The following is a 22,437-nucleotide window of genomic DNA, read 5'->3' on the forward strand; positions in this document are numbered from 1 at the left end:
TAAAGTTTGTAATTGCAGAGTTGCTCAGACCGGACCAATTTCTTGTCCTCACTCTTGGACGTTCCAAATCCACATCAGTGAAAGTGTGAATTCCTGTGTAGGGGGAACGGCGACCGCAATAATGTCTACGCAACGTCTAGTGCATGGGAAAAATCTATGGATATATACCTGCTCCTTTTTTTTTTTTGGGCTGTAGTTTTAAGGTGGAAAGTATGTCCCGGCCTCAGAAGGGACATCTTATTTAATTCAGAATAGAATAAGCCAAAACATAATGGAAAATATTATTTTTTTACCTATGTGCCCCCATCTGTTTGGGGACCCAACTGGATGTTTCCTTTCTTCATACCTTGCTACCCATAGGTGTACAATAAGTTGACCATCTCCATGGACCTCCTTCCATTCGCTTGCTCCCAACGTTTGGAGAAGAGTTAATTGTCCCGTCATTGGATGCTCTCAAATTGAAACCAATTAGCCTGTAATATCCCATGGCTTGTGTTAGGAAACAGGGAATGCCTGCCCTGCTCATTTGCACTAAGGAGAAACATCAGACGACAGTTGCGGCCGGCTCCCAATAATCAAACACAAGCCTTTCAGCCGGAAGGTGCAACGAGACAAGTGCTTTATGATCAGGGGGAATGGAAAATATGCGGCTGTGATTCCAAACAACTTGTAATGGAAAGTGTGAACTAGACGTCAGCACCAAGACATCTGGAATTCAGGAGAAGTCATACTGCTTGGCTCTGGTGTAGGCCAGATGCAAGAGGGATTATTGTCCAAGACTTGTGTACTTAATGGATGGGACCGGTAGCACTAACATATTGCACAACATGGTCACTGCCATTACATTCCTTCTATCTGAAACAAATTACTGCATGTGACAAGGAAATCCTCATCCAGTCTGTCATTAGTGGCTGTGAGACTTTAGGCAAAACAAAATATTTATTTATGTATAAAGTAGGACCCTTCAGCAAAAAGTGCTGCAGGTTGAGCAAGTGGTAAAAAGTGGTAATTGCTGCATTGTCTTCATCTTATTCTACTGTCGACATCTTGCCCTACTGTCTTCATCTTATTCTACTGTCACCATCTTGCCCTACTGTCGACATCTTGCCCTACTGTCTTCATCTTGCTCTACTGTCTCCATCTTGCCCTACTGTCTCTATTTTGTCTTACTGTCTCTATTTTGTCTTACTGTCTACATGTTGTCCTACTGTCTTCATCTTGCTCCACTGTCTCCATCTTGCTCTACTGTCTCCATCTTGCCCTACTGTCTCTATTTTGTCTTGCTTTCTCTATTTTGTCTTACTGTCTACATCTTGTCCTACTGTCTTCATCTTGCCCTACTGTCTCCATCTTGCACTACTGGGTCCATCTTGTCCTACAGTCTCCATCTTGCCCTACTGTCTCCATCATCCGCTACTGTCTCCATTTTGCCCTACTGTCTCCATCTTGTCCTACTGTCTTCATCTTGCCGTACTGTCTCCATCTTGCAATACAGGGACCATCTTGCCCTGCTGTCTCCATATTGCCTTACTATCTTCCTCTTGCCCTACTGTCTCCATCTTGCACTACTGGGTCCATCTTGTCCTACTGTCTCCATCTTGCCCTACTGTCTCCATCTTGCCCTACTGTCTCTATCTTGCACTACAGGGTCCATCTTGCCCTACTGTCTCCATCTTGCCCTACTGTCTCTATCTTGCACTACAGGGTCCATCTTGTCCTACTGTCTCCATCTTGCCTTACTATCTTCATCTTGCTCTACTGGCTCTATCTAGTCATACTGTCCCCATCTTCTTCTTGTGTCTACAGTTTCAATCTACTGTTCCAATATTCCACGCTTGCCGTATTGTAACTATCTCTTTCTACTGTCCTCATGTTTTTATACTATCCCCATCTTACTCTACCTTCTCCATATGGTGCAGTAATCTCCTTCTTGTCCTCCATTTTTCTATATTGGTGCCATTGTGCCAAGCTCTCTCCATCTTGTCCTACTGTTGCCACACTATGCTACAATCCACGCCTTGTTCCAATGTCTTTATCTTGTCATTCTGTTTCCTTCTTGCCCAACAGTCTCCATACTGCCTTATCATATCTATTCCATCCTATTGTCCTGCTAGTGCCATATTGCCCTCTCATCTCCATCTTGTCCTGCTACTGCCATCTTAATTTATCTCTCCATCTTATTCTATAATACCTGATATGTCCACTCATCCTAGCTACAACTCCTGCTCTTTGGAGCCCACCTAATTGCTGATGCTTCCTTAGCAACCCCCTTGTACTTCCCAGTTACACTTAATCCAACCTCCTTGGTTCTTCAGAGCAATTGTGTAAGGAGAAAGTCGTATTATTAGAAATATGTTTGATAGGAATGGCCAACATACTAAATGTTAATTTCAAGTGATCTTCCCTGCATATATATTTTGGGAACCCTGACTTAATTATCTTATTTCTGTGGCGAAAAAGTGCAATTTCCAGATTGCACATTAACTTGTTTTGGGAAGGGGGTTCCCAGACATCTTTGGAAGGGAATATACAGATTGTCTGTGGGTTTTTAGCCTGACAGCGCTACAAGCCCAGTCTGTGGGTGTGCGAGGAGAGTTGAAACAAGGTTAAGCCATTGGGGATAGCCATGTGTAAGACACAATAAGAGAGGAATGCAAGATAAATGGACAGAACCCAACGTGGAGAGCAGACAAAATTTAATGAAAGAGGTTCGTCAGTCTCAGCTCAACATGTGAGATTCATTAGTCGTGATCCCCGATCTACAGCTAAAGGACCTTTCTAGTGTGGAGTCTGGAGAAAAGAACTAGGGGATTCTTCTGGCCACAAGATGGTAGAGACAAGATAGACAATATGGGAATGATATGAGATGATAACGATGTAATGTAGCGCTTCCCTATCAGGCCAAAGGGTCACATGTTCCATCAACATTCATTTCCCAATGTGAACTAACCAAAGGGGAATGTATCCAGTGTCGGACCGAGATGCCAGGGGACCACCAGAGAACCATGGACCATGGGCCCACTCTCTAAACTATCCTTTGTTCATTTAATCTCTTTATTATCCTAGGCTCATTGTTCCTTTTGTTCTCATACAGAAATAGAGCATGAAGCAGGCCACCGGGAGTTTTCCTGGTATCCCAATGGACCAGTCCAACTCCAGCAAACAGTTAGAAGCAAGTGGGCCCACTGGCACCTGGGGCCACCGGGAGTTTTCCTGGTATCCCAATGGACCAGTCCAACTCCAGCAAACAGTTAGAAGCAAGAGGGCCCACTGGCACCTGGGGCCACCGGGAGTTTTCCTGGTATCCCAATGGACCAGTCCAACTCCAGCAAACAGTTAGAAGCAGGAGGGCCCACTGACACCTGGGCCCACCAGGAGTTTTCCTAGTATCCCAATGGACCAGTCCAACTCCAGCAAACAGTTAGAAGCAGGAGGGCCCACTGACACCTGGGCCCACCAGGAGTTTTCCTAGTATCCCAATGGACCAGTCCAACTCCAGCAAACAGTTAGAAGCAAGAGGGCCCACTGGCACCTGGGCCCACCAGGAGTTTTCCTGGTATCCCAATGGACCAGTCCAACTCCAGTTGGAAGCAAGAGGGCCCACTGACACCTGGGCCCACCAGGAGTTTTCCTAGTATCCCAATGGACCAGTCCAACTCCAGCAAACAGTTAGAAGCAGGAGGGCCCACTGACACCTGGGCACACCAGGAGTTTTCCTGGTATCCCAATGGACCAGTCCAACTCCAGTAAATAGTTAGAAGCAGGAGAGCCCACTGACACTTGGGCCTACCGGGAGTTTTCCTGGTATCATGGTCTGACACTGAATGTATCATTATTGCCATCTTGCCTTTGGCCTTATTAGATTATCTGATGGTCCCTGATTGGTCCCTACTCTCCAATACAGAATGTTTTCATTCCTTTCAGAGAGGAAATGGCTACAAGTGCAGCCTCAATTCTATGGGACAAATAAAGTAGAGAAGTGGCAGATATAAGGCGGGTTAGTGGAAGCAGATTGAAATGAAGACAGTTAATGAGGTCTTAGTTCCCCTTTAATGCAGATATGGAGTCAGAGGGGCTGATAGAATAGAGTTTGCTTTGCTATGACAGGAGACGGCAGAGACAGGGCTCCAAATACAACATTCCCCGTGTGATGCTCATGGAGAATCCTATTTCCAGGCCTGGGTGACTTCCAGTCTCTCCAATTGAAACCATCTGCTTTGCCCCCCGCCCCCCGACTAACCGAGCCAAACGTCACCGGAGTCCATGTGTTTTGCCACTGGGTTTCACATCATTCATATAACATGAGACCTAAATACTTCCCAACAATGGAAATTGCCCTCATCTATATACGACTGGGAGAATGATGGAGCCTGGAGATCCTCTTGTTTCCTGTAAAGGAACATTCCAAAGAGAATCTGGGATAACTCTATCTTACTCTGGCACAACGTTCCGTGCTCTTCCGTGTCATTGGGAAAGCAGTTGTGTGTATTTAGGGGAACCACTTTGTACTTTTTAATTGTTTAAATAGCACCAGTGGAGCTTACAATCTAATTTCCCTATCACAGCAACATACATGTTATATTATAAGGGTTATAAAAATGGTCACTCACCTCTCTATAGTAACTGGACCACCTACCACCCCTGCTTTCCTTGTGTCTTCTACCAGAACTAAAGACAAAGAGCATTCATTCTATTTGGACTTATTGTGCTCCATTTAAAAAAGGAAAAGAGAAATAGTTTAGAAGAAGTGAATCAATAAATTACAGCCAAGTGCATGTGAATTGACCTGTCTATATAATATATGGAAGGTCTAACGGGGGCATCTGTGAGTCCTACATGAATGACAAGTGAGGCTGCAGGTTGGGAAACACTAATATAATGTGCTACCCTCTGTATCTTGTTCTGCTTTGTCCGTCACCATTTAGCCCTATTGTTTTCATGATGACCTTGGTCTACTGCTGTCCTTTTTTCAACATTTTGCCCTATTGTCTCCATATTCTCCTACTCTCATTTTTCCATTGTGCCCTATTATCCCCATCTTACCTTACTGTCTCCATCTTGCCTTACTGTGTCTATAATGCTCAACTATCTCTGTTTTACTTTACCTATTTGCCCTATTGTTTTCATTTTGCCCCACTGTTTTGATGGTACTCTACTGTCTCCATCTTGCCCTACAGTCTCCTTATATTCTCTGTTACGCCCTGCTGTCTTTCTGTATTGTGTTCACCCTTGCCTTACTGTCTCCATCTTGTCCTACTATATCCATTTTGCTCTACTGTCTCCATCTCCTTACAGTCTCCACCTTGCCCTACTCTCCCCATCTTGTCCTACTGTCTTTATCTTGCCCTACTCTCCCCATCTTGTCCTACTGTCTCCATCTTGCCCTACTCTCCCCATCTTGTCCTACTGTCTCCATCTTGCCCTACTGTCTCCATCTTGCCCTACTGTCTCCATCTTGCTCTACTGTCCCCATCTTGCCCTAATGTCCCCATCTTGCCCTACTGTCTCAATCTTGTCCTTCTTTCTCCATCTTGCCCTACTGTCCCCATTGTGCCCTACTGTCTCCATCTAGCCCTACTGTCTCCATCTTGCCCTACTGTCTCCATCTTGCCCTACTGTCCCCATTGTGCCCTACTGTCTCCATCTTGCCCTACTGTCTCCATCTTGCCCTACTGTCTCCATCTTGCCCTACTGTCCCCATTGTGCCCTACTGTCTCCATTGTGCCCTACTGTCTCCATCTTGCCCTACTGTCTCCATCTTGTCCTACTGGCTCCATCTTGCCCTACTGTCTCCATCTTGCTCTACTGTCTCCATCTTGTCCTACTGTTTCCATCTTGTCCTACTGTCTCCATCTTGCCCTACTGTCCCCATTGTGCCCTACTGTCTCCATTGTGCCCTACTGTCTCCATCTTGCCCTACTGTCTCCATCTTGCCCTACTGTCTCCATCTTGCCCTACTGTCTCCATCTTGCCCTACTGTCCCCATTGTGCCCTACTGTCTCCATCGCGCCCTACTGTCTCCATCTTGTCCTACTGTCTCCATCGTGCCCTACTGTCTCCATCTTGTCCTACTGACTCCATCTTGCCCTACTGTCCCCATTGTGCCCTACTGTCTCCATCTTGTCCTACTGACTCCATCTTGCCCTACTGTCTCCATCGCGCCCTACTGTCTCCATCGTGCCCTACTGTCTCCATCTTGCCCTACTGTCTCCATCTTGTCCTACTGACTCCATCTTGCCCTACTGTCTCCATCTTGCCCTACTGTCCCCATCTTGCCCTACTGTCTCCATCTTGCCCTACTGTCTCCATCTTTCCCTACTGTCCCCATCTTGCCCTACTGTCTCCATCTTGCCCTACTGTCTCAATCTTGCTCTACTGCCCCATCTTGCCCTACTGTCTCCATCTTGCCCTACTGTCTCCATCTTGCCTTGCTGTCTCCATCTTGCCCTACTGTCTCAATCTTGCTCTACTGTCCCCATCTTGCCCTACTGTCTCCATCTTGCCCTACTGTCTCCATCTTGCCTTGCTGTCTCCATCTTGCCCAACTGTCTCCATCTTTTCCTACTGTCTCCTTCTTGTCCTATTGGCCTACAGCATCCTGTATATCTGGCACTGTTGGTTATAGGTTATCTACAATATATCAAATTAAATGGATTTAACCCAGAACAGGGTTCAAGTATTATTCACTCTTAAAAGGATTTCTGAAGCCAATTTTATGCATCACTTTTTATTTTAAGATATGTATTTGGAACAACCAACCTTAAGCTGGTAATGGTTTCTATTGGGCGCCCTTCTTTACTGTTTCATTGTGGTCTATATGGGAATAAACTCATCATTTATTCATTATATGAAGTGGAGAGACAATCAATATCATGTGACCGTGTGTGTGTTTTGCCCCCCAGACCCTGCTGAATGAGTTGGACAGGAGTATGGGCAGATACCGGGATGAAGTCAACCTCAAAACTGCCATAATGTCCTTTATCAACGCCGTTCTGAACGCGGGCGCCGGGGAGGTTAGTATTTCAGGGAACTCTCTCCTTTAGGCCAGTTCCTAGGAAGTGTTTATTGTCGTGTAGTATCTGAGGCTGATAAAAGACACACATCCATCAAGTTAAGGCTTTTCTTTTCACCCTACTATTAGCACTAATCATTTTTTTCAGCTAAATGTTGTGGGCGCTCTGGGCATTTTTATAGCCGGACAAAGCCTGGTTGTTCTCAAGTCAATTGGAGTGAAACCGGGAGATTATCCGACCAGACCAGGGAACTGGCTGTGGGATTTACAGGCTGAGCCCCGGCAGTTAGACATTCCCATTAGACATTCCCATTACTGCTCTGTTTCATATCACAGCGGGGCCTACAGACCCTTCCTAACAAGTGGCGCGCCGCCTTTTGCGCCCTGACAGGAACAATCTACTTACGTTTCAGCCTTACAGGGGAGTTTATTCCTTTCCCCCAAACTGCAGTCCTTTCCCGTCTGTAGGATTAACGTGGCTCAGAGACTGCAGCGTGAAATCCGGGAATATGCGGCCATAGGATCTGTATCGTAATTGTAATGTAAATATAAAGGCCTGGGGCAGGTTTTCCAGTTCTTTGTAAATGGATAATAAGAGTAGAGGGAGGGGGCAGATTTGGGAGAGGGAAAGCGGCAGTATGGCAGCTCCCAGTCACATACAAACTGATCCAACCAGTTAGAGTCACATATAGAGTCACATATAGAGTCACATATAGAGTCACATATAGAGTCACATATAGAATTACATATAGAGTCACATATAGAGTCACATATAGAGTCACATATAGAATTACATATAGAGTCACATATAAAGTTACATATTGAGTCACATATAGAGTCACATATTGAGTCACATATAGAGTCACATATAAAGTCACATATAGAGTCACATATAAAGTTACATATAGAATTACATATAGAGTCACATATAAAGTTACATATAGAATTACATATAGAGTCACATATAAACTTACATATAGAGTCACATATAAAGTTACATATAGAATTACATATAGAGTCACATATAAACTTACATATAGAGTCACATATAAAGTTACATATAGAATTACATATAGAGTCACATATAAAGTTACATCTAGAGTCACATATAAAGTTACATATAGAATTACATATAGAGTCACATATAAAGTTACATATAGAATTACATATAGAGTCACATATAAAGTTACATATTGAGTCACATATAAAGTTACATATAGAATTACATATAGAGTCACATATAAAGTTACATATAGAGTCACATATAAAGTTACATATAGAATTATACATATAGAGTCACATATAGAGTCACATATAGAGTCACATATAGAGTCACATATAGAGTCACATATAGAGTCACATATAAAGTTACATATTGAGTCACATATAGAGTCACATATTGAGTCAGATATAGAGTCACATATAAAGTCACATATAGAGTCACATATAAAGTTACATATAGAATTACATATAGAGTCACATATAAAGTTACATATAGAATTACATATAGAGTCACATATAAACTTACATATAGAGTCACATATAAAGTTACATATAGAATTACATATAGAGTCACATATAAAGTTACATCTAGAGTCACATATAAAGTTACATATAGAATTACATATAGAGTCACATATAAACTTACATATAGAGTCACATATAAAGTTACATATAGAATTACATATAGAGTCACATATAAAGTTACATATTGAGTCACATATAAAGTTACATATAGAATTACATATAGAGTCACATATAAAGTTACATATAGAGTCACATATAAAGTTACATATAGAATTATACATATAGAGTCACATATAGAGTCACATATAAAGTTACATATAGAGTCACATATAAAGTTACATATAGAATTACATATAGAGTCACATATAAAGTTACATATAGAGTCACATATAAAGTTACATATAGAATTATACATATAGAGTCACATATAGAGTCACATATAGAGTCACATATAAAGTTACATATAGAGTCACTTATAAAGTTACATATAGAATTATACATATAGAGTCACATATAGAGTCACATATAGAGTCACATATAGAGTCACATATAAAGTTACATATAGAATTACATATAGAGTCACATATAAAGTTACATATAGAGTCACATATAAAGTCACATATAGAATTATACATATAGAGTCACATATAGAGTCACATATAGAGTCACATATAAAGTTACATATAGAGTCACTTATAAAGTTACATATAGAATTATACATATAAAGTCACATATTGAGTCACATATAGTTACATATAGAGTCACATATAAAGTTACATAAAGAAACTGATAGAATTACCTTTAGCGTCACATATAACGTTACATATAGAATTACAAATAGAGTCACATATAAACTGATCCCACTAGAGTCATATATATAGCCACTTATAGAGTCACATACAAACTGAATCCACCAGTCACATATAGAGACAAATATAGAGTTGCATATTGGGTCACATATAGCATCACATTACATACAGTATATATATATATATATTTATATATTGGCCTGACACTGCTGAAAATGCTGCCTTTTCTCTAGGGAAGGACTGTATTGGGGTAAAACAGAAAGGGCATTCCCTGGATGGGGGCAAATGGTTAAAGTATGTAGCAACTGATATTCAACATATACTTCAAGGGTGTCCAACCTGAAACACTGAAGCCTCTGCTGAACTACAATCCCTGTAGCAGGATGCTGGGGGGCCATAGCCCCCAATAAGGGGATAAGCTCCGACTGCCAGACCAATAGGGCAGGTTGACTCTCATGTTCTTTTGTTTCTATTCCATTTGCAGGATAATTTAGAATTCCGGTTACACCTTCGGTTTGAGTTCCTGATGTTGGGAATACAGCCCGTCATTGATAAGCTGAGGCGGCACGAGAACGCAACGTTGGACAGGTATGTTATTATCTACCCAACTCTCACAATACTACGACCTCTTAATGTACCTCAACTTTTGGTCCTGGGGTCCTCTCCTTGCTAGATGGGGGGGTAATTAAAAGTGAGGTTTTGGGGTATGTAGAATAAGATATATTTTCCAGTATTAAATTGTTGGGGGTTATTTAGGTGTAATGTTTTTTGACCTTGTCTCCTGGGTATTTTTAAACACTGACTTTGCAATGTCTCGTACGCAGGCATTTAGATTTCTTTGAAATGGTGAGAAATGAAGATGAAATCGAATTGGCCAAAAGGTTCGACATGGTAAGTACCCCTTTTATTTAATAGAAAAAAGTCATTTCTGTGATAATCCATTCAAATCCCTCTGTATATGTTGGTAATTTTGCAAGCGGGGCAGGAAAAAAATCGAACAGAAAATGCTGTAGTTACACAGTGCCCCCCCCCAAATGTGGTAAAAGGGTAGGGTAACCTACACTAGGGTTTGCTTCATATAAAGTATTTAGGATTCATCTCCTTCCCAAACTAAAAGGAATTAAAATGAAGTTGCCCCTCCCTCTGCTGCTATAACTGCCCCTACCCTTCTGGGAAGGTTCCCACTAGATGTTGGAACAGTGTTGCTGGGAGTTGCTCCCATTCAGCCACAAGGGCATTAGTGAGGTTGGGCAGTAATGTTGGGGATCAGGCTCACAGTCGGGGTTCCATCCCACAGGGGGTCAGTTGGGTTGCCCCTCCCTTTGCTGCTATAACTGCCCCTACCCTTCTGGGAAGGTTCCCACTAGATGTTGGAACAGTGTTGCTGGGAGTTGCTCCCATTCAGCCACAAGGGCATTAGTGAGGTTGGGCAGTAATGTTGGGGATCAGGCTCACAGTCGGGGTTCCATCCCACAGGGGGTCAGTTGGGTTGCCCCTCCCTTTGCTGCTATAACTGCCCCTACCCTTCTGGGAAGGTTCCCACTAGATGTTGGAACAGTGTTGCTGGGAGTTGCTCCCATTCAGCCACAAGGGCATTAGTGAGGTTGGGCAGTGATGTTGGGGATCAGGCTCACAGTTGGGGTTCCATCCCACAGGGGTCAGTTGGGTTGCCCAACCCCTTGCTGCTATAACTGCCCCTACCCTTCTGGGAAGGTTCCCACTAGATGTTGGGACAGTGTTGCTGGGAGTTGCTCCCATTCAGCCACAAGGGCATTAGTGAGGTTGGACAGTGATGTTGGGGGTCAGGCTCACAGTCGGGGTTCCATCCCACAGGGGGGCAGTTGGGTTGCCCCTCCCCTTGCTGCTATAACTGCCCCTATCCTTCTGGGAAGGTTCCCCCTAGATGTTGGAACATTGTTGCTGGGAGTTGGTCCCATTCAGCCACAAAAGCATTAGTGAGGTTGGGCACTGATGTTGGGGGTCAGGCTCACGGTCGGGGTTTCAGTTCATCCCACAGTTGGGTCGGGGTCAGAGCTTGGGGCAGTCAGGTTCTTCCCATCTCAGCAACCCATTCTGTAGGACCTGGCTCTGTGCCTGGGGGGGGGCATTATTGTGATGAAAGAGGAGAGGGCCCCCAAACTGTTCCACAAAGTAGGGAGCAGGGAATTGCCAGGAGTGTCATTGTACCCTGTAGCCCAAAGGTTTCACTGAAACCAGGAGCCCAAACCATGGAAACGGCCCCAGCCCATTACTCCTCCCCCAAACGTTCCCGTTGGCATTGTGCCTTCAAGGTGGTAGTGCCAGACTTTCCCATCAAACTACCAGATGGTAAAATACTATTCGTCCCATGTTTCCATAGTCCAGTGGCCGTGCCCTTTGGCTGAGCATCGCCCACAGAGATGTTAGATTGTTCCTGACCCCCCTATTAAACCTATAATACCTAAAGACCTGGCATTCTGGATTGTCATAAATATATATGTTAGGCACCGAGATATGGGGAAACCTATGGAGATTTTTGTAAAAAATTGCTGCCCCTGAATCCCATTTAAAAAACTGCCGAATGTCTTTTCTCTCCGATGTTTGGCGGCTCCAGGTTTCCAACAAGCCGTTTCCCAAAGCAGAGAGGGAAGGTGCCGTACATGACATGACTGGTACTTAGATTAAGACTTTTATTACACAATGTTGAATATTCCTTCTCACACGAGCGAAGGGCAAACACTTTTCCTTCCAAGCGTCAAAGCCTTAAAAACGTCTTTGGGCCCAATCCAGAAAATCCCCAGAATGAAAACCCGGCCAGACAAAACACCGAGAGGAACTGTAGTAAAGTCTGTCAAACAAAGGCAGTTCCCTCACATAATAACCAACCAGGCTTCTTGTTAATAAGACCGGGACGGGGGAAGCCAATGAGAGAGCCTCTTCCACATGTGTCCGTCCAATGGCGACAACGAATGATGTGCTAATGTGGAAATAAAACAAAACATCCCAATGGCTGTGCCCCAGGTCCCCACACATTATCAATATCCGCACAATACGATGAATCTTTCAGCGGAGGTTCCTAAAGGGAACGTGCAACAGGCCGTTGGCAGGACCGAGCTCCGGATCTGTTTCATTAAGGCCCGGCAGGAATGGGAACACGTGGTTATTTGGGTGATATAAAACCGGCGGATTCCTCTTCTCCAATGGCTGCAAAAGGTGTTGGATTGAGGGAAATAAGGATCCGGCAGAGTATTAGTGTCAGTAGGGCTTTATTCACACTTGCAACTTTGTAGGCCACATTCAGCGGTGAGGGATCGGGGTCCAACTGAAATGTAGGGTTTTATGAAAAATTTCCTGTGAAAGATTTAGCCTGACAGCTTATAAATAGAAATGTTCCTCTGAGGAAACCCAAGATAAAGATGGATAGGCAGGCGCTGTCAACTGGCTGGCTGAGTGTAGACTGGCCGGGGTCCATATTCTGCTTTACACAGGTATATGGTTCCATGGAAAAAGTGTAATAACCAGTCACGATGAACTGTGGAGACAAAAGGACTAGTGGTATACCAGGACAAGGTCTGGGCAGGCAGCAGACAAGCAAAGTCCAATAAACAGGGCTAGGTCTGGGCAGGCAGCAGATAAGCAGAGTCCAATAGACAGGGCAAGATCTGGGCAGGCAGCAGACAAGCAAAGTCCAATAAACAGGGCAAGGTCTGGGCAGGCAGCAGATAAGCAGAGTCAAATAGACAGGGCAAGGTCTGGGCAGGCAGCAGATAAGCAGAGTCCAATAAACAGGGCAAGGTCTGGGCAGGCAGCAGACAACCAGAGTCCAATAGACAGGGCAAGGTCTGGGCAGGCAGCAGACAAGCAAAGTCCAATAAACAGGGCAAGGTCTGGGCAGGCAGCAGATAAGCAGAGTCCAATAAACAGGGCAAGGTCTTGGCAGGCAGCAGACATGCAGAGTCCAATAAACAGGGCAAGGTCTGGGCAGGCAGCAGACAAGCAAAGTCCAATAAACAGGGCAAGGTCTGGGCAGGCAGCAGACAAGCAGAGTCCAATAAACAGGGCAAGGTCTGGGCAGGCAGCAGACAAGCAGAGTTCAATAGACAGCGCAAGGTCTGGGCAGGCAGCAGACAAGCAAAGTCCAATAAACAGGGCAAGGTCTGGGCAGGCAGCAGACAAGCAGAGTCCAATAAACAGGGCAAGGTCTGGGCAGGCAGCAGGGCTTTGTCATGGGGTCATTATGTTCCATATTAGTCTTCCACCTTTAGTGCTTTAGAGTTGTAAGCTTACCGTATTGTATTTATATCATTTCTCTAAAGATATAAGCACATTAGTTGTACCTGTTCGTACCATTATGTTATATAGAATTAATACTGAAATGAATTCTGTAGATGGTGTAACCTAGAACATAAAGGTTGATGTTTTGCCAGCGCTTAAATAACTGAATAGTGCAGATTTCTGGCCCATCAGTGCCTACGGCTGGCTAATAATATATAATAATATAATAATAATAATAATAATAATAATAATAATAATAATAATAATAATAATTATAATTATAATTATTATAATATATAATAATATGCTTAAGTAGAAATACCCAGACTGATTAGGTAAATAGAATATGCCCAATAGCGCCACGGCGGCAGAAGAATAACAAAATCCGCTGAATATTATCACATGAAAATACACGATATTCCTGATTCAGCTTGCCCGGGTCTCTGGGTAATTAGCTTAACTGCTTGACAAATGATTGCTGCAGTCTAATCATTAGAAAGTATGTGTTGGCACGGGTTGTGGGCCTCCTTTTATTGTGCCCTGGGCAACCGTATTCTCAGGTGTTGGAATCCGAGCACCATATGGGGAAACGATGGGAAGAATTTATTAAGCTGGGGATACGTTTAACGTCTTCTGAGCGGTTACAAGATGTTTTTTTAATGCGATGCAGTTTCCATGGTGAAACGCCGGCTTTGTCCAATCACCCAACTGTTTTCTTACATGTTGGGTAAGTGACTTTCCATAGCGACCTTCCACAGGGAGGGTTCTTTACTTTTTTCAAAAGATGGCGCAGACAGATGTTTGGCTCAAATGGCCCACCGTCCGACACCATGTTACTCCACTATATAGCTTTGAAATAAATGTTGATATAATGTTTGACGTCAGAACAAAGTTTGCTCCATCTCTCTGCGTTTTCAACAAGATGCACCACCTAGGTGATATGTAGGAAGTGCTAAATGGACAGTGAAAGTAATTGTAATTAAAAATCATATACAGTATTACCTCTCCCGCCTCCATTTTATCCAAAACACAGAATGTCAAAATATTTAAAATGCCTCCCATCTTTGCCTTAGGGGATTTAGTTATGTAGGAGTTTAAGGGTTTTTTTATGTGGTTTTTGTTCTTGGGCAGTCAAGGTGGCCGCTGAGCTTTCATCTGACTGATATTTATCTCTTTGCCCCCAGAGCCACATCGACACCAAAAGTGCCACGCAGATGTTTGATCTCATAAAGAAGAAGCTGAAACATACAGATTCCTACCCCTACTTGTTATCTATACTCCAGCACTGTTTAGAGATGCCGTGTAAGTAACGCTACTGGGTATATGTATGGAATCAGCAAGGAGTTCCTTATAATATATAGTGAATAAAGTGCCCCCTATTGTAACATATAGGGATATTATAAGCCCCCGAGGAGTTCCTTATAATATATAGTGAATAAAGTGCCCCCTATTGTAACATATAGGGATATTATAAGCCCCCGGGGAGTTCCTTATAATATATAGTGAATAAAGTGCCCCCTATTGTAACATATAGGGATATTATAAGTCCCCGAGGAGTTCCTTATAATATATAGTGAATAAAGTGCCCCCTATTGTAGCATATAGGGATATTATAAGCCCCCAAGGAGTTCCTTATAATATATAGTGAATAAAGTACCCCCTATTGTAACATATAGGGATATTATAAGCCCCCGAGGGGTTCCTTATAATATATAGTGAATAAAGTACCCCCTATTGTAACATATAGGGATATTATAAGCCCCCGAGGAGTTCCTTATAATATATAGTGAATAAAGTACCCCCTATTGTAACATATAGGGATATTATAAGCCCCCGAGGAGTTCCTTATAATATATAGTGAATAAAGTGCCCCCTATTGTAACATATAGGGATATTATAAGCCCCCGAGGGGTTCCTTATAATATATAGTGAATAAAGTGCCCCCTATTATAACATATAGGGATATTATAAGTCCCTGAGGAGTTCCTTATAATATATAGTGAATAAAGTACCCCCTATTGTAACATATAGGGATATTATAAGCCCCCCGAGGGGTTCCTTATAATATATAGTGAATTAAGTGCCCCCTATTGTAACATATAGGGATATTATAAGCCCCCGAGGAGTTCCTTATAATATATAGTGAATAAAGTACCCCCAATTGTAACATATAGGGATATTATAAGCACCCGAGGAGTTCCTTATAATATATAGTGAATAAAATACCCCCTATTGTAACATATAGGGATATTATAAGCCCCCGAGGAGTTCCTTATAATATATAGTGCATAAAGTACCCCCTATTGTAACATGTAGGGATATTATAAGCCCCGAGGAGTTCCTTATAATATATAGTGAATAAAGTGCCCCCTATTGTAACATATAGGGATATTAAAAGCCCCCGAGGAGTTCCTTATAATATATAGTGAATAAAGTGCCCCCTATTGTAAGATATAGGGATATTATAAGCCCCCGAGGGGTTCCATGACCATATAAAGGTATGAGGCCGAAGGCTGAGTGCTTTTCTACAGGTCATGGAACTCCAAGGTGACTTCTATTATCCTCATATTTTACAGCAGGGGGTACTTTATTCATTATAATATACAAGATTCAGTGAGTCATGTGACAGCAATGACATCACTAAGCTCCAGTTATAGCTGATTATGTCACTAAGCACCGTTTATAAGGATATCATTTAAGTAAGTAAGTAGAGTTTTATTGTTTTATTTACAGTTTGGTCCCATAGGGAAATGACCCAAATGTATATATATATATGTATATAAAACTCCTGTATACTGTGCTGTAGATTGCCAGCCTATTACCTAAAGAGGTTTTGTATAATAAAGAGCAAATGGATTCATGTTTGCTGAACTGCAATGTCAGACAACTTGATTTAATGGAAACTCATTTCCAAACTTTACTAATCACTACATAGGATCCAACAAGACTTTCTTGTACTGTGTTTCTGATATCAGTAACAGGGAATATGTGTATTATTACACAGATAAGTGGAACGGTAGCACTATCCAGCACTGGCAACTTCTCGATAGAATATTGCAACAAATCGTCCTACAGGATGAGAAAGGAGAAGACCCCGACGTTGCGCCGCTGGAGAACTTCAACGTCAAAAACATCATTAAGATGTAAGTTAGACAATAGCATCCTCGGCATTTCCTACATGTCTTAATATATAACTGTGTTTGTGTCGGCATCTTTCATTGGACTTTCATCCTACTCTAGGGTATCTAGGGTATCTAAACATGTTTTAGGTGGAGCAATACTGATTTTTCATTTGAATTGCGGCAGGTTAGTCAATGAAAACGAGGTGAAACAGTGGAGAGAACAAGCGGAGAAGTTCAGGAAAGGTGGGTCGTGTTTTGTATGTTTTTCCACTGTTTGCTTCTTTATAAGTCACATCAGAAAGCGTTTCCCATGACTGAGTAAACACCGAGTGGGGCTCGAGGCTGCAGCCAGGCACGGAGTGTGAATAAAGCATATATATTGGTGGGAAAACAATATACAAACACGGAGACAATGGTTGTCATAGTTTCTTTGAAAAGTTAAGTCTAAAGCTGGACACACAGTACATTGTAAAGTCTACTTGTCTGGCGAGACGTGCAAAGAAGTGGATCATACCCAACTTGGCCACCGACATGCTGGCACAATCTGTATAATCCATGGAGAACCACTAAAACCAGGTGCTGACAGGTCCAGTGGGACTTTCAGATCTGCCTGATAGACCTGTCTGATTTTTAGAATTCAATTAGCAGTTGTGTTGGCCTATAAATCGCTACAGTATATGGGCCGTTGGACAGAGAACCGGATCAACAAACAGATATCGGGAGACAATCAAAGAATTTGGAGACCTCACCAAACGAGCAGATCACACACTGTATGGCCATGTTTAGTCTATCTTTTGCTTCTACTGTCATTAGTGAAGCTAGGTATAGAATTAATCACTCTTCATAGGCCAGAAAAACTCCCAATTAAATTGAATAAAATCAGGCAGGTCTATCAGGCATATTTGAAAGCCCCACTGGACCTCGGCACCTTGATCTGGTTTTAGTGAGTTATACAGATTTGGCTCAGCATGTTGGTGGCCAAGTTGGGTATGATCAACTTCTATGGAGGTCTCCTCAAACAAGCAGATCCAACAGGAAAATCAAACGTGCCCGATCAAGATCTCCCAATTGTAGGCCAGATATTGGTTTGGTAGGCCCGTCGGGGGTTCCCATACACAGGTAGATAAGCTGCTGAATCGGTCTGAAGGTTCCAAATCAAAAGCTGAAATCTGCCCATGAAATTAATATTGGTCATTTTTCTGCGATAAGGCAACGCTCAATACCTTTTGACATGTTGTGGGCCAATTATCTGACATATAAAAAACCTATGGATATCGATGAGCAAGACTGCTGAACTGTTTGTGAAATGGTGAAAAAATTGCAAAATGCATTGAAGTCAATAAGCAACTTTTTTGTCCCAGGGACATTTTTCTTGGTGACTTTTTTGTCGCCGCAAACTTTTTTCCTCTGCAAATTTTAACCACAGTTTTCCAAAAAATTAGCCAATGGCAAAATGCGACATTTTGCTGCAAATCCATGCCTGGCGAAAAAATCACTACTTATGGAGACTATATGAAAGACTATATTCAAGCCGCTATGGTGAAGTAAAGTGATAATGCTTGAGCTCAGCTACATGCTAGTCTTCCTAGTTGAGTGCGTCCTTTTTATCTTGTGTTAATCGTCTCGATCTGGCATAATAATAATAATCTGAATTTCCGGTTTCCCAATTCCTAGACCACACGGAGCTGAGCAGCAGGTTGGAGAAGAAGGAGCGGGAGTGTGAGATAAAGACGCAAGAGAAGGAAGAGATGATGAAGACGTTGAATAAGATGAAAGACAAACTGCAGAAGGAATCGTCGGAGCTCCGACAGGCCCGGGATCATATGACTGATCTCATGTCCCAGCTTAACGAGCTCTCGGTGGGTAACTGCCGGCTGTGTCTGCTTCGTTTCTTGGCCAAACACACGTGTGGATTCTACAGACAAACTCAATTAATCCCCTTTATTGCTATTTTTTCTTTGTACTGGTCTTGTGAGCGCTAGATGGATGTACAGTACAGGGCTTCCCATTGCTCCAGTATAGGGTCATGTAGCTTCTGCCTTGCTATAGAGAGCAATTGTGCTCATTCCGTCTTCTCTAGTTCTCCCGTTGCTCCAGTATAGGGTCATGTAGCTTCTGCCTTGCTATAGAGAGCAATTGTGCTCATTCCGTCTTCTCTAGTTCTCCCGTTGCTCCAGTATAGGGTCATGTAGCTTCTGCCTTGCTATAGAGAGCCATTGTGCTCATTCCATCTTCTCTAGTTCTCCCATTGCTCCAGTATAGGGTCATGTAGCTTCTGCCTTGCTATAGAGAGCCATTGTGCTCATTCCATCTTCTCTAGTTCTCCCATTGCTCCAGTATAGGGTCATGTAGCTTCTGCCTTGCTATAGAGAGCCATTGTCCATCTTCTCTAGTTCTCCCATTGCTCCAGTATAGGGTCATGTAGCTTCTGCCTTGCTATAGAGAGCTACTGTGCTCATTCCGTCTTCTCTAGTTCTCCCGTTGCTCCAGTGTAGGGTCATGTAGCTTCTGCCTTGCTATAGAGAGCCATTGTGCTCATTCCATCTTCTCTAGTTCTCCCGTTGCTCCAGTGTAGGGTCATGTAGCTTCTGCCTTGCTATAGAGAGCCATTGTCCATCTTCTCTAGTCCTCCCAAATCCAGACTCACTCAATGTCACACAGATCAATAGCTGCTAAATATACTTGGCTAGGAATTACGTTTGTTGCAGGCACAAAATAGTTCGAGGGTTAGAGTTCATATAACTAATATTTATAGAATGATATTTGTGCAAATGCAGTTTGATTTGTCTAAATTTGTTTTGAATTCTTTTCAGAATGGAGGAACCCTATCATTTCCTCCTCCACCTCCCCCACCACCTGGAGGACCATTCGTTCTTCCTCCACCTCTACCTGAGAACTTGCCGCCTCCGCCTCCTCCTCTGCAGTTCCCTTGTTTCCCACCACCGCCACCACCTCCTCCACCCCCTCCAGGAGCACCGCCTCCTCCCCCCGGAGCTCCTCCCTTTTTCAGCATGGGAATGCAAGCCCCTCCTCTAACCACGTTTAACTACGGCACAAGCTTGAGAAAGAAATCCATTCCTCAGCCATCCCATGCCCTGAAGTCCTTCAACTGGTCCAAGCTGAACGAGGTACAGTGCTTACAGCTTTACTTACAACGCTTACAACCCTTATCGCATCTGAATTTTCCACGTGGCCATGCCTTTCATGGAAAAATGTCACCTACTATATAATGTTCCATAAATAAAACTAAGGCTTTTACTGAAACGCCATGGAATACCCAACATTTACAATTCATATTGTGTTCCTAAACATTATAACAATAAAGGAAAAAAGGTAACCCAAGCCAACTGACCCACAGTGTGACAGCTTCACTGTACATTAAAAGAGCATCAAATGGCATCGCTAGGTCTATTTCATTGGCTTATGTTTAATTTAAAGTGATGATCACTAAGAACCATCTCATTACAATGCCAAAAACCTCTGTATTCCATTCAATAATGGATTCATGTTTATATTATAATTGTGAGCCATTCTGCCTCCCTTGTTGTTAATCAGCCATTGGATAGTTATAGATAAACCAACATGAATGGCAGTGCCCTATGTCATTATTGAGCTACAGGGAATAGTCAGATAAAGGCCTTGGAACAAGGGATTCTCCACGAGGAACCTTAGGAAGGAATATTTGGGCATTAGGCCTTTAGGGCATGAAACACGTAGGGTTTATGAAGATGCTTCATGTTCTAATGTAGCTTTAAATAAAGTCTTTTATACTTTTAAACTTCATGACCTCCTTGAGTGCCTGTAGGTCCATAGTGGTTGCTGACTTTGCTTTATGCCCCCCATACTGAGGGACTGGGGACCACCACGTCTACTTGGTCTCCTTACTATTGGTCATTTTGTGCCTTCATTTTTGGTTTTGTATTTTCCATTAGGAGCCATTTTACCAATTCTGTCCTATAAAGTGACTTTTCCCACCTCAATTTTCTTCTTGGTTGTACTAGAATTTTTTTTGGGAACAACAGAACAACAAATACACAATAAAACAAAGCTTTATATCTCTTCACTGAAGCCAATACACGTTTCTAAGATTTATACAGCGGTTTGTTGCTTGGGAATCGTGATGCCTGGCGCTGAATGACTATATTGAAAGCGCTTTTCTCCCAATGTTGTCTGTTTTATAAACAGTAAATGGCTTTTTTCCAAGAAGATTCCCTCTCCCCCCCAACTCTATTGTTCTTCTCCGATAACATTACGCTGCCTCGGGCTAACAGCTGCCTCCCAACTCCAACATCTTCTACTGATCACTCACATGGGGCCTCATAGAGAGCATTAAGAATGAGTGTCCTGGGACGGAAAGACCGCCACAAGAATGTGCTTTTTTTCTTTGTATTATTCCTACTATTTTTATTCAGATAGTGTGCTATGTGCATTTGTATCTGCTGGAGACACGAGTTTACCGGAAGCTTCTGGAAACAATTATTTGCTATGGTATGAAGCTCCATTGTAAAGACCATTGTAACCCTGCTCATACCAAGAATTATTCTTATTATTAGCAGGGTTACAATGGTATTTTATTTCTAAATGACACTGTTACACAGCAAATCATTCCCGCTGCCATTTAACCTTTTATTCTTGTACCAACAAATGTATTTGTAGCTGTAATATTGGTGTGTAGGCGCCATCTCAATGCCTTGTGCCTGAGTCTGAGCTTTCAGCCAGCGCTACACATTAGAACTGCTTTCAGCTAACCTATTGTTTCTCCTACTCCCATGTAACTGGAGGAGTCCCAAGCTGGACTTGGATTTCTTACTATTGAGTGCTATTCTGATACCTACTGGGAGCTGCTATCTTGCTCCCTTCCCATTGTTCTGCTGATCGGCTGCTGGGGGTGAGGGGGGGGGGATATCACTCCAACTTGCAGCGCAGCAGTAAAGTGTGCCTGAGTCTGAGCTTTCAGCCAGCGCTACACATTAGAACTGCTTTCAGCTAACCTATTGTTTCTCCTACTCCCATGTAACTGGAGGAGTCCCAAGCCGGACTTGGATTTCTTACTATTGAGTGCTATTCTGATACCTACTGGGAGCTGCTATCTTGCTCCCTTCCCATTGTTCTGCTGATCGGCTGCTGGGGGTGAGGGGGGGATATCACTCCAACTTGCAGCGCAGCAGTAAAGTGTGCCTGAGTCTGAGCTTTCAGAGAGCGCTACACATTAGAACTGCTTTCAGCTAACGTATTGTTTCTCCTACTCCCATGTAACTGGAGGAGTCCCAAGCCGGACTTGGATTTCTTACTATTGAGTGCTATTCTGATACCTACTGGGAGCTGCTATCTTGCTCCCTTCCCATTGTTCTGCTGATCGGCTGCTGGGGGTGAGGGGGGGGGATATCACTCCAACTTGCAGCGCAGCAGTAAAGTGTGAGTGACCCCCTTTGAATGCCATTGATTCTAGTTTTAAAACCTAAATTCACGAGGGGTTGGTAGAAGAATAAAGAAAAAACAAACTCAGCCCATTCGCTCCAAAAATAGCACATTATTTTCATACCATTTCCAGAAAGAACACGATTGCCAAGCAGAATATTCGCCCCACAATGTTATACCCATTTCCGCTGTTTCATTAACTGCTTGAGAGGGGGGGCAGTTTGGGGGGAAAAGCAGTCACGGGGCCAAATCTCACACCTTCGGCTGCTCTGGTGTGAAAAGCACTTAATGCTCG

At 43.0% G+C, this 22,437-nt stretch overlaps 1 protein-coding gene across 2 annotated transcripts in view; it reads left to right on the forward strand.

Moving 5' to 3' along the window:
- The window catches only part of daam2 (dishevelled associated activator of morphogenesis 2), a 186,699-nt gene that overhangs the window by 116,078 nt on the left and 48,184 nt on the right, over positions 1–22,437 (forward strand). For both annotated transcript variants that reach the window (XM_031902004.1, XM_031902005.1), the window contains exons 7-14: positions 6,903–7,013; positions 9,833–9,936; positions 10,173–10,239; positions 14,787–14,904; positions 16,607–16,745; positions 16,909–16,967; positions 18,399–18,583; positions 19,538–19,852. In XM_031902004.1, coding sequence (XP_031757864.1) covers positions 6,903–7,013; positions 9,833–9,936; positions 10,173–10,239; positions 14,787–14,904; positions 16,607–16,745; positions 16,909–16,967; positions 18,399–18,583; positions 19,538–19,852 — 1,098 coding nt within the window. The remainder of the gene's footprint in view (positions 1–6,902; positions 7,014–9,832; positions 9,937–10,172; positions 10,240–14,786; positions 14,905–16,606; positions 16,746–16,908; positions 16,968–18,398; positions 18,584–19,537; positions 19,853–22,437) is intronic.

Source organism: Xenopus tropicalis, chromosome 5 (genome assembly GCF_000004195.4).
Source record: "Xenopus tropicalis strain Nigerian chromosome 5, UCB_Xtro_10.0, whole genome shotgun sequence".
NCBI lineage: Eukaryota > Metazoa > Chordata > Amphibia > Anura > Pipidae > Xenopus > Xenopus tropicalis.